Raw genomic sequence first — 13,696 nt, forward strand, 5'->3', positions numbered from 1 at the left:
ATTAATAAAACAATTTGGAAGTGTTTGAGCGAAATTATTAAAGAAGCTCGTTTCTTGGTTTTCACATATATTTACGTCGAAAAATTTAATTGTTTCCATTTGTGAATTCATGTCGAAGTGGTGCTAATGATGTAATAAAGAACAATTACAAACAATTTCGATTTATTTCACTGTTTTTATTCTCTTTGTCATCTACATATCATAGTTGTTAAAAATATCACGATCAGCCGATAATAATTATATAGAAATTGTAACGATTGGAAAACCAATGGTTAAATTATGGCAAATATGTATAAGTTCCAATCATCGTTTACGTTTCGCGTACTTCCCTTTTTCTATTATACTTATATATAACTTTACGTCAGGTACTATTTTAATTATTAATGAATCCTATCAACTTTTTTTATTTAGCAGTATCGGGTTATCCGTCTCAATGATAAGGTTTAAACTGTATTCAGTTAACGTTTATATTTGTAGAGGTAAATAAGTATGTTTTCAAAGTGCGTCGCTAAATGATGTAAGTTAGTTATACGCTCTTATATTGTCATATATCTCATTTCTATTTTCTTATACTGAAGTTTCGTTTATAGGGCGAATTAAAAGATAAAAGAACTGTGTAAATCCGTTTAATTTACACATACAATCCGGTATGTACTAAATTCAATTTTAGCGTTATTATGTACTATGTGAAAAAAACCTGAAACAGGTCAATTTTTATTCTTAGATTGAAAATTTACAGTATGAAAATATCATCCCCTTCCAGCACACCCTCGAAAATTTTGAATAAGAAATGGGGTCATATGGCACCTTTCTTAAATTTGCTGACCTCGGGAACTATTTTGTTAATTTCTTCTGTTATCTCAACTTTTAAACCAGCTGTATTGTCTGGTCTATTGAAATATACTTTAGGTTTTAAATAACCCCAGAGAAGTTATCGTGATGAGTCAATTCGGGGGATCTAACTGGCCATTCAATCTTTCCACGTCTTCCAATCCACCTATTGGGAAAAATCTCGTTTAAATAATTTCTAACTGTACGTTAGTAAATTGATCGATCTTTCTCATTTGGAAGATTAACATCAAGAAAATTCTATGTGATGTAGGCACTAAGAAGTTAACCAGACAATCTAGATAAACCTCACCATTAAGTGTGCCATCAAAAAAATGGGGGCCAATAATTTTGTTGTTAATAATACCAACCCAAACCAACATTTTTTTAGGATATTGAACACACACACACACACCATCCAGCGAGGATTTTCTCTGCTCCAATATCGACAGTTATGTTTGTCAATTGTTCTGTTTGGAACGTCGCTCCATAAGAAAAAACAGTTTGTTTATGAACTGCGAGTCTTAAAATTTTCAAGGAGGTGCTTATAATTCAGAGGGAATGCTGGAGGGGGATGATGTTTTAATACTGTAAATCATCAATTTAAGAATTAAATTCGACCTGTATTAGATTTTTTTCACATAGTACAGAATAACGCTAAAATTGAATTTATTCCATACATATGGACCGCACTGTATAAATAATATGAGAAATATTCTTATTAACTTTTTCGTACTCATTTCTTCTTCAAGAAGCAGCGGCCATCGTTTTAATGGAAATCCCAGGGGCTTTCTTGTGTAGTATTTGATCTTGACTATCCTCTCTGGCCTCATTCTGCCAACATACCGGTTCTATTGCCTCCATTCCTTCCAGATCTATCTGATTAAATTGTTTACTTGATACCTCTCTCTGAAAACTGCATTTTTATACCAGATAGCTAGTTTATATCTCGTTATAAACTGGAATTTTGTCATATTCTTTGGTAGAGCTTCTTTTTCTCAAATATCTACTACCACTAAAACCCACTTTGTATCTCATATAGTTCCTTGCATCTCTTTCTATCTGCAATTCTTGATTATTGCTATTGTAATAAGTAAACAACTCTTAGACGAGACAAAGAAATAAACAAAATAGTGATTAGTTACACAAAATGGGGATATTCTTTGGTACAGCTTCTTTTGTTCAAATATCTATCACCAAGAAAACCCATTTTGTATTTCATACAATACCTTGTATCTCTTTCTATCTGCAATTCTTGATTATTGCTATTGTAATAAGTAAATTACTCTTCAACGATTTAAAGGAATAAACCGAAGAGTGATTAGTTACACAAAATGCGGATATTCTTTTGTACAGCTTCTTTTATTCAAATATCTATCACCAAGAAAACTTTCAATATCTTGAAACAGTTTTTTCACAGTTGTGATCATTTTGTCAATAATTTTGTTATGAAGAAAATTGGTTAGAATATCACCAAAGCAAAGACCTGTTGTTTTCTGTAGTGCGTCAAAGTGGAAATAGTCTGTTAGCAACGCGCATCTTACATTTGAAGATTTAAATACTATATTCCCCCTCACTTCAAGTCATTTCCTAATTGGAGACGTTCTGAACAACATACCTCAAGTTATGACTCAAATACGATCAGAAAGACTGTCTCATTATCAACGACTTCAACAGATAATCCAAAATTTTTGTAGCCATTGAAAATCAGAATATCTATATCTGTCTACATTACAAGCCATAACAAATGGGAAGTTCAATTCTTCTCCTAGAATAGAGATGACGACAAAAACACTAGTTTGATTTTGTATGATATATAATTTCGAGCAACACTGCTGTGTTCAAAATGTAAAAAAGTAAAATAAAACGTGAAGTAAACACATTCGTTCAGTTTAACCCAACTCAATCAATCATAATATCAATGAAAGCAACAAACATAAAAAAAAGTTTCCTAACCAAATCATCTTTACCATATTTTATGGTAGTCTCCTTTCAAACATTCAAAATATTGGAACTTCATATTTGAAATATTCATTTAACTTATATAATTAGCGCAGACATAACCAATAATTGTACACCTCTTTTCAAGTAAAATGAGATAAGTAAGAGTGAGAAATTGGTAAACTTTTCAAATTGTTTTTTTCAATTTATTTCCTGTATTCTTTAATTCCCCTCCTTTCTAACATTCAAAATGTTGGAATTTCATATATAAAATATTCATATTACTCATATAATTAGTGCAAACAGACATAACCAATAATCATAGACCCCTTTTCAAGTAAAATGAGATAAGAGTGGTAAACTTTTCAAATTGTTTCTCCATTTATTTCCTGTATAGTGATTTTATTTAAGGTCAATATTGATATTTTCAATAGTTACTTTTCTTTTTGTTATTTTATTTGTTGTATAAACAGAACTATATTTTGATAGAGAGCTTATAAATAAATCGTTAAATTTCATAACCAATGTTAACAGCTTGATATTAGGTGAATTACAAATATTATGAAGTAGATAATAATAACAGTAATAAAAAAATAAAACATACATTGATTCGTAGAATATGAGCGATAAAAATACTGAAAAGATAAAGAATATGTGCTTTTGGCATTCCTCATTTCCTACTTGATATAGGCCGAATATAGTTTTACTCGAAATTATCAATAATTAGCTGACCCGGCAGACTTCGTACTGCCTCAATCGATAAATAAAAACCTGAACTTTTGTATAACACAAACTTGAAGCAAGCGAAAGGAATCCTTTTTTATTAAAACAAATAAAAAAATGCTTGGTATGAATGAAATTATATTATTCTGTTCGATTAATTACACAGGATGTTTGTTATTTACAAAACAGAGTTTTCCTGAAAAACTGGCTATTTATAAGGTTTCAATTTGATATTGAAAAACACACATAGTTATTATCAATTTAAAGCTTTGTAATAAACTTTATTTTTAATCTTGTTTTGTGGTACGTACATAAACAAAGATGATGGTTGCCCGATGCGCAAATTGTCTATGCGCGAAACAAGTGAACTCCAAGTTGATGCCGCAAACTTCCAACGACTGGCCTTGCGGTTTATTTATGGTCATCGCAAAGGCCAGATCTACCGGAAATTGTAAACGCTTAAAATCGATTTGTAAATCTGTTGGAATAATCGGTATTTTCCTCAATGACGTTATTCATCACTTTTTTCGCAGCCAGTCCTGTTCCATTGCACAGTCGAGGTTTATTTTTGTTACGCAGCATGATGACAACTCATCCTAACTGCAGATTGTCAGATAGTGATCCAGGTAATTCCAGTGAATTTAGAAACTCTGTGGAATTGTTGACTACGTCATCCAACTGCCCTGGAAGAAAATTCTGAGTGGTCGTATTGAGATCCTCCACATCTTTATTTTTTGCTGCAAATATTGTTCGTTCACCCAGCCAATTATGGTTATTGAAATGATGCGCTATATCTTAGAAAACACGCTGACCAAGCTCCTCTTTTGAGTCTGTGATGTGACAGAACTCTGTGGGTAGTGTGATGAATCCGGTCGAGGTGTCCACTGAGACATTATTATTTCCAAGGTCTAGCAAGTGCTTCAGAAACACATTTACAGTTTCATCTTGTTGCACTCTTTGTCTGAGGTATCGATAAACATAGAAACATAGAGGATGGATCGACATATTAGTTGGTTGTCAAATGTTAAATATTATGGTTGCGTTCAGAAATTTAATTTGTGACAAAATATCGAGGAAACAAACAAAATTGTTGTTTTCACTCAATATCGAGCATTTTAATATTTATTTACCTTTTAAACTTCCTCTGGACTTCCACAAATAATTCAAGACCAAAATTAGCCAAATCGGTCCAGCCGTTTCGAATTTTAGCGACAAACAGCAATTCATTTATATATACATATATATGATATTTGTTAGATAATTAATTTTTTTTTACGTTATGGTATAAAATATTTTCAGGATAAGATGTATTTCTATTCGACTACAACGTTATCTCTTTCATTTAAATTAACATTTCGTCATGTTTTGAACCATCAAGGTATTTGTTAACTCCAATATTCAGGGGATGTTGATGGCTTCAAAATATTCAATCCTACTATTTAATTCAATACAAAATTTCATCTCAGTTTAATCAATTCTCGAAAATAACTTCGTTAGCATTATCATTCCATTTGTTGATTACTTCATTGTCGATGTCGTTTTCACAGGCATTGTCATTTCAAAAGATTTTAGCTGGGTTTGACTGTCAATTTCAATTAGTTAATATTTCAAAAATTCATTAGAACAACAACTGATATGACAAGTGAATTATAAAAAATCGAGAAAAATAATTTTCTTAATACCAAAGATGGATTGTTGCATACAAAATACAAATTTTGCACCGCCGTTCCTACTTTTCGGTCTTATCAGCATAGAGCTATGGCCTCTCATTCCTACTATTTGGTTTTTTAATATTTCACAATAATTATTTTAAATTCATAGATGTTGATGTGTAGATACTAATATACCTTTGAAAATCAAACGAACTCTGAATATTTAATTACAGTTTCCTTGAGAAACGTGACGGTGTAGCAGTCGGTTTTATTGTAGATAAATACCATCTCCAATAGCCAAAGGTTTGTGAATTATTATAAATTTTCTTCATTTGGTGAATTTTGATTATTTTTAATTCGAAAACTCCGTATACGAGGTATGTGAGAAAATTTACTAGACTGGCAACATTGTGTTTGGTGGTATCTGCCAGAACTGTTTGTTTATTTCTTCAAATCCGTCAGTTCCGTATTTTTGTATGCTACAAAAACGGCACAACGGAATTCATTCAATTATGCAATCAAGTTCTGTGAGTTCGTAGAAAACTGATATCAAAAATATAAAGTTTTCCGCTTTTTCGAAGGCCGAAGATTGATCTTGCTCATGGACAACTACAAGTTCAAAATGAGGCTAAAACATTTGAGCACTCTTGTGAGATCCATCTGTCGTTTAAGAAAAACAGACCATTCGGACCCGCGAAAACCGAAAAATCTCATAATTGAATAGAAGAACCATCAAAGAAGCGTGTGGGTTGATCTAGGTGACAGGATTGTTAATGATATATAATCCTCAGACTTCTAACATTTTTCTATTGATATCTAAATCTTAAAAGGATGTCGTTGTATAACTTTAAAATTTCTCACACATCTATTATATTTCTATATTTCATATCGTATACGTAGCATCCTGTTCCCTTTATTGTCTAATTATCTCCCTATAATTATTTCTAGTCGAGAATTTTCCACAGTAATAATAGTACTGGTAACGTGCTTCGTTCAAATTACAATAACTTATGTATGAAAGATAAGGTTCGGTCATAAAAATAAATTACTTGAAATATAAAAAACTATATTCTATAATAGTTCATATATTTCTAAGCACATGGCATAGTGCTAACATAATTGATGTATACCTCAAAATGCAGAGTGAAATACGAAAACCATCATTAGCAAGAGAAGAAGATAGAGAAGCCAAGCAAGAAAAAAGGATCTGAGAAGTAACAAGAAATGGCGAAATGTGAAGAAGAGAAGTTGAAACATGACACTAATGATTGCGAACAATTAGAATTGAAAAATATAATCAAAACAGAAATGAAAAAATCTAAATGGAATAACATTCAAAGAAATATATTCAAATGAAACATATCGGAGAGAAAATAATTAAATCCAAGTTAAGTTCAAAAGTAGTTACAGGAATCATGTTTTTGGTACAGGTTACCACGGTTAGAAATAAAAATATAAATACCAAAATTATATTATCCGTTAATAAACCTGTACAATGACTCCATTGAATATAATTAATAAACGTGTTCTCGATAGCAGTAGTAAAGTGAATTAAGCAACATAGTTTTCGTAATCTATCAGTCTGATAAGAAACTCAGTGTTTATGTGGAAAAATGATCGATTTCCGCGTTTGTTTAAATATAATTTTATTTCCGGCATTTTTGATTAAGTTGATATCGATATTTACAGTCGTTGTTACTATTAGACAATGGTTACGTTAAGTGGTGTTGGTTATAATCGAAATATTCATGAATTCTACGTTTAACGGGGTAAGTGAGTATTTTTTTCAAATCCTACTAAGTTGTCGATAATTATCAAGTTATCCTATAAAATGAAGAACCTGAAAAGTAATATTTCGTTATTATAACGCAACCACGAGTGAAAATAGTCACAGTTATTGGATTCAATAAAGATTGTACATTTTGCTACATGAATATAGAATGGACTTTTATATTTGCTTGTGATGTGTGTTACGTCGATGTAAGCAAATCATCTCATAGAGCTCATCTCTAACTGTAATGGAATAGAGCCTGAAAAATAGTTTATCAATATGTTTTGAATCCAAGGATGACAGTACTAGAGTCTTATTGATTTTATTGAGAATTTAATGGAGAAATTTCCACTTCCCATATCACATAATCATTCAAATATGTAATGAAGTAGCTTTGTCTCATTTTTTTACCATTAGAAGTCAATAAAAAAGATTTCTAGCATTTGCAAAATACACATGGAAAACAGATAATCCAATATCAATTAATCAATTGGGAATAATTTGTAGAAATTTATTTGCTTTAGTCAAGATTGGAAACGTTTTTTACTACACAAACGCTCGCGTGAGAAAGCTCGTCCCTTTGAGCATCCATTCCCAGATAAATCCGCCGTTGGGTGCGATGGAGGACATTCGACCACACCCTGTCATTTCGACAGGTCCTTATCCTCGTTTGCGTTGCAGTTTAGTGCGTAGACTCCTTCCTCGTCCCAGAATTCTATGAGTTAATCTCTTGGCTATACACTTTTGTCTTCCTGGATGCCTATACGTCTTAATGTCTGTGTGTCTTTTCGCTGCCACGGGTAAACTGATTAGAACCTTCTTTGACAAGAAAAGATCTAATCCGAGTGGTCCTTCGCCTTCTTTACAGCTGTCCCCTAAAAATAAAACGGCTCTTGCTTATGGGACTGGTTTATTTGTTTCTGTCTTCTGCGGGTTTTTCGGGCACTCCCTGTAATTAGCCAGGTGCTTTCTTCCGCAGCTCTTGTATTTTGGCTACTCTGTTCTACTGAGGGTGCAGTCCACCGCCCTGTGTACTACCGCGTATCTCATGCAGTGCATGTCCATGTTGCACGTGCTTTGTCCGTGGTGAAATCCTTGGCACCTGTAGCATTGCACAGATCCGTCGTGTTACTTTGGTTTTCTACCTCTACATTTCTGTGTGACATAGGTATCTCAATGTTTTATAGGAGCGCTCTTTTGCGGGCTCCATTACTACTATGCATATTGGTAGTAATTTTCTGGTGTTTTCAGCGTTCTGTGTACGTACATCAGTTGCAATACTCAAATCCATTTTCTCTTAGCTCGATTTCGAAGTCCGACACGGGGGTATTTACAGCCAGTCCTTTGACGACTAGCTTCCTTTCTTTTCCTTCGTTAAGTAGGTACGTTTACAACTCAATTTCTCTATACTCGCTCAGGAGCATCTTCATTTGGTTTATATATTCTTTTGTTGCTGTTGTTATGATCCCTGCGTGGATGCATTTTGCATTGGGCATTGATTTTCCTATGCATCAGCTACTTTCGTATTGCTGTCCACATGAAAAGGGACATGATATTATTGCAGATGGCCTTCTCTCTGGTTTTGCATTTTTCTTCTCTTCCTATTCCCTTCTTTATTTCGTGCTTCTTGTATTTGTTTCTTCGCGGTGCTTCCTTCTTTAGAGATTTCCTCTCCGCTTTCTTCCTCTTTTTCTTGTTGTTCACAATCATTCACCTACTTTACTTCGGAATATCTGGCTTTGATTGTTTGTGTTTTAGGGCTCTCGCTAGTATTCTCTGCTCTTTTGTTTTCTCTTATGGTAGGACGGTCATAACGTTCTCTTTCTCTTTCTGCACTTATCTCTATCATAGGTTTTTTACCAAGTTTTTAGAGTTTTTAGTGGATTTTTGACTTTCTATTTTCACCTGAAATACCTTTATACCTAAAAGTAAAATATCAACCCATTCTAATAAACGAATAATCTCCAAACTATCAAATTTTCGTTGATATAATTGACACAATTCTTTAATGCTAACGCATTTTAATTCTGACTGTGTCTGTGTCTGGTTAGCTGAAAAAAAGAAAAAGTTAAATCAGGGTCTGATTAGCTGAGTCCGTTTCCACTGCACTTAACACGTGTTCACTCGTCGAAGTCACTGAGTCAACTCGGTAGTTTTTTAACCATATCTATGGAGTGGTATTTATATTGTCTTTTTTCACAAAAAAAGTAGGTACGCGATAAGTAAGACATTGAAAGAAACATCAAGGTGCATAGAATTGTGAATACAGATGTCGGTTATGGAAGCAAGAAACACGAGAAGCTGAAAGTACAGAACGTGTCAGAAGAAAGAACCCACTTCAAAGTCACTTTTGGTGTTTTCTCGACTGGATCACTGGATCACAAGGTAAATAACAGACCAATAGTTTGATGAACATGGCAAGACAATTAAAAGGCGGGATGTGTAGGAGAAGTTATGAGAAGAATTTAACAAAAAACAAATTTAGTTCGAATGAATTTACTGATGATGTATATCGTACAACCTCTACAACTTTTAAACATAAAATAAAAGAATGACATTTTTGCAAGATTTCTATCTAACGCATAGAGGTGTACGAATTTCGACTAAAATTACTTACTGGCACATACAATAGGCTTGAGGCGCGCTTATAATTACCTAATCAATTTTTTTTCACATTCATTACATTTTTTTGTGGAATATTTTCTTTGGCAATTACATATTTGTTATTACTATCCTTCCGGAACTGACTTTCTTTGGCGATTTCTCTAAATCATTTTCATTGTCATTATTAGCAAGATGAAAATTTTTTATTTGCGTCTCAAAATGCAACTGAACTGTATTATACAATTTTCACTTTATAAGATCTGACAGAGAAATATACATATGATTTAACACATCATGATAACATTTACTCTTCCACACAACCTTGTCTACGGGAATATTGATCACTTTTAAGAGTTATTTCAATAGTTTCTCTTTAATTGACTCAATAATTTCCAACTGAAACCACAAATTTCATATCTCATTATATTTTTTGGTTCTTTCAATAATATCTTTGTGCTTTCGTTTTCTTTTCCTGTATAATTTGAACTTTTCCACTCATTTTTTTGATTGCGAACTTTCAAGTTCATATATTCGTTTATAAACGTGTTATCATTTTTGTTATCAATACCCATTGCGTACAACCTGTTTTCCTAGCAGCCATGTAGTGATATAGGTTTATACAAATTAGTATATTGGTTTAGTTGTAGGTTCCGTCAAAATAGAAGCTTTTATATACCTTTATTTCTCAAATGGAATATATTAGTTTATATCCTCTTTGAAATTCAAATTTCCACGTAATTATTTGCTAAGAGGAAACGTTACTTTTTATTACAAGCTTTTCGTCAATCGTGTGAGCTCTACCATAGTATACCGCCAAGAAGAGAAAATACTTTGTGAAATTGTGAAAATCTTCAATTACATTCTACAACAAAATGAAAGAAGTAGATACAGCTGATGAAATATACGCTTCCTTCAAATCAACTAGATACACAAGGCGTTGGCGTATGATAGTTTTCTTTCCATGGTAAAGGAAATGAATTCTTCATATTTGAAATTGGATGAATGATGTTTGAAGAAGATTTTTGCTGAAATAACTATCGCATAAGTTCAGACTAAGTATGGAGGATTGAAAAAATTGAATATTTAAAGAAAAAACAAAAATATATCAGCCAAAAATGATCTAGAAAATACAGCTTGAACATAATGTACCACCTCTAAGAAAGCGTAAATGTACACCATGAACTCAGATGGTTTTTTTGTGTACAGTATATTTATGTACTGCGATACATCATGAGGTTATAGTATGATTTTTTGTTATTCTAGCTATTTAATTATTTAGCTATAACTATATTTCAAATATATCACGTTCAATTAATCTTGATTAAATTTTTTTTAATATGAATAGCTAATGAATTTTAACATATATGAAATTTAATATCAATCCAAAACCACCTGTCATTAAATTAATAATGCATTGAATAATGCAGTCCGGTCCATACATATGGAATTTAGCGTTATTATGTACTATGTAAAAAAAAACCAGAAACAGGTCGATTTTTATTTTTAAATTGACAATTCATTTGCAATATGAAAAAATTATCCCCCTCCAGCATCCCTTTTGAATTGTAAGCACGCCCTAAAAAATTTTAAATAAGAAAGGGGTCGTTGTTGGAAAGGAATTTTAGTCCCCTATTCAGCAATGTAATTTTTCAGCATTTGGTGCAATCATAACTGAGAAAATTAATTTTTAAGATATAAAATTTTGATAATATCTATCACAAAACTTTACGTAGAATGGAAATAATTTAATTATGGCTCATTAGTCCAAAACTCAAAGAACAGAAATTCTAATTATGATTAGTTGTAGTAACAAAACAAGGTTTGAACAACACATTTCGCAGTCTACAGAAAAGAAGTTTCGTGAAACTGGACATAATTTACTGATTAAAAGAACTTGAGGAAAATCCGCATAAGACAACTAGAGAACTTGCCGCCGATAAAGATGTAAGTGATTCATCTATTTTGAGAGTTTTGCATGAAGATGATCCTTATAGAAGGCAAAAATTCTGTGAATTGGTAATGGACAGAATGAACGCAGATTTGCGGTTTATAAACAAAAATAGTTTTTCCTTATGAAGCGACGTTTCATTTGAACGGAACGGTTAACAAACAGAATTGTAGATATTGGAGTAGAAAAATCCTCACTTTGTCCCAGAGTTTGCCACAAAAAAACATGATAGAAAAACAGGTTTAAAGCCCACGTTATAAAAGGTTTCACGCGCTCACGTTTTGAGGTTTTTCCGTTCGGAAAAACCGGCTGGAATATTCATATCCGACCTATTCTGACCTTAAGAAGTGGCGTTTGGTGATGTACTAAGTTGGGGCTGCTAGTTTACAAGCTGAAATGGCGCGCACCTCAACGACCCTGTTTTTTGTAGCCAACTCTCTATCTAACTGGATGTGTAAGGCTCACACTCAATATCCTAAAAAATTGAATGATTGAATGTTTGGGATAGTATCATCAACATTTTTTGATTAATTTCTTAATGCCTACATTACAAAGACTTTTTCTTGATGTTAATGTACCAACTAGACGGAAGTGCACCACATTTTGCACGTACATTATTATCTTTATTCTACTCAAAGTTTAGTGAGAGACATTATCAATGTTTTACATCTCAGAAATTAATTTTCTCAGTTATGATTGCACCAGATTCATAAAACTTTATATTACTGAACAGAGGACTAAGATCCCTTTCCAAAAAGATGCCACTCGACCTCCTTTCTTATTTAAAATTTTCGGAGGCGTGCTTACAATTCAAAGAGGATGCTGGGAGGGGATAATATTTTTATACTGTAAAGTGTCAATTCGAGAATAAAATTCGACCTGTTCCTGATTTTTTTCACATAGTACATAATAACGCTAGAATTGAATTTATACCATATATACGGACCGCATTGTCTGAACATGTATTTATTGACATTGGCGAAAACAATCAAGTTCAATTTGTATAAATTATTATTAATAATAAATACTTGTTTATCACTTGTTCGCAACTTAACAACATAAAATTATTGTATGTGGAAAAAAAAATGAAAAACATCATTTTGTATTGTTTGATCACTCAATAATTAATAGAATATGTAACTAACAATTCACAATATTATTTTCAAAGATTTCTAATACTTATCTTTCGTGTGTAAGATATTATTATAAATTGCGCTATAAATTTAATAGAAAGTATATTCTGAAGTCTATATACTCCATAAAATTTATCTTCACCTTGACGTCATACTTAACAAACTCAAAAAATTAGTAGGGAAAGATTAGGAAGTCAAAATCACTACTACTGCGAGTTTGTAGTATTTTCACGATTTTAATACCTTATTATACGAGTAGTATAGTTTCGCAGACAGTATACGAGTATCAATCAATATTTCATAAATACGCAGGGCACTCATGCGAAATTAAGAAATGGAAAATAATGCTCACTCCCCGTATAAAAGTCAGTAAATATCTAACAAAACGTCAGTCCACGTGGACTCTCATCTCCACTGTTTACAAATCAAAACATCGAATCGTTCACATAAATGCATTTTTATTAGCCGAAGCTATCGGAAAGCATATGTACACAATTTCTTCTAAATATTCCTGTTAGACATTAGCGTCGCTAGACAAGATTAATTTAATTAATGAATTTCTTTGAATAAATAGAAATATTGACGTTCTTCAGACCACGGGCGAATGAAGACAATGAAATTGCACAATGTAGTGAGAATAAAGACAGGTATGAATTTAATAATGAAGATTTAGATATACAAACACAACAAGTTATTTCAAGTATATTCGAATGTTTAAAAAAGGAAAATATCTAGCAATCTGATAATGCAATCATAATAAGAAATGCTGAATTAAGTAGAGTAGAGTCAGGAATCAGTTGACAAAGCTACTCGAGATTTTGTACGTAGGACAATTTATAGTTTCTGTAAGGAGAACAGGGCTGCGACTTTTGAAGTAATACAGCAAAAGGTAGCAGATTATCCAGAATACAAGTATACCAGTTTAGAAATATTGCATCAAGTTTTTCAGCATGTGGTTTTAAACACAAAAAACTGAATAAACGAATGGCAATAACCGAATCGTGAAAGACCGTTCGATGGCGACATTATCTAGGTGAAACATGGTTTGACAGTCAGGATGTAGTAAATTTCGGTTGGGCTGCCATTTATATTGGAA

The 13,696-nt window shown here is 32.4% G+C and overlaps 1 protein-coding gene across 4 annotated transcripts in view; it reads left to right on the top strand.

The window, feature by feature from the left end:
* Positions 1-391: 391 nt before the first annotated feature.
* The window catches only part of LOC130453454 (solute carrier family 41 member 1-like), a 55,627-nt gene continuing 42,322 nt past the window's right edge, over positions 392-13,696 (top strand). The window contains exon 1 of one of the 4 annotated variants that reach the window (XM_056793213.1): positions 392-517. Coding sequence is in view for 1 of the 4 variants with exons in the window: in XM_056793212.1 (XP_056649190.1) it covers positions 6,893-6,917 (25 nt within the window). In the remaining 3 variants the exon portion in view is untranslated. Of the gene's footprint in view, positions 518-6,737; positions 6,918-9,045; positions 9,301-13,696 lie in introns of those variants that run through there. The other 3 variants (XM_056793214.1, XM_056793212.1, XM_056793215.1) reach the window with 3 other exon arrangements.

The sequence above is a fragment of the Diorhabda sublineata genome, chromosome 2 (genome assembly GCF_026230105.1).
Source record: "Diorhabda sublineata isolate icDioSubl1.1 chromosome 2, icDioSubl1.1, whole genome shotgun sequence".
NCBI lineage: Eukaryota > Metazoa > Arthropoda > Insecta > Coleoptera > Chrysomelidae > Diorhabda > Diorhabda sublineata.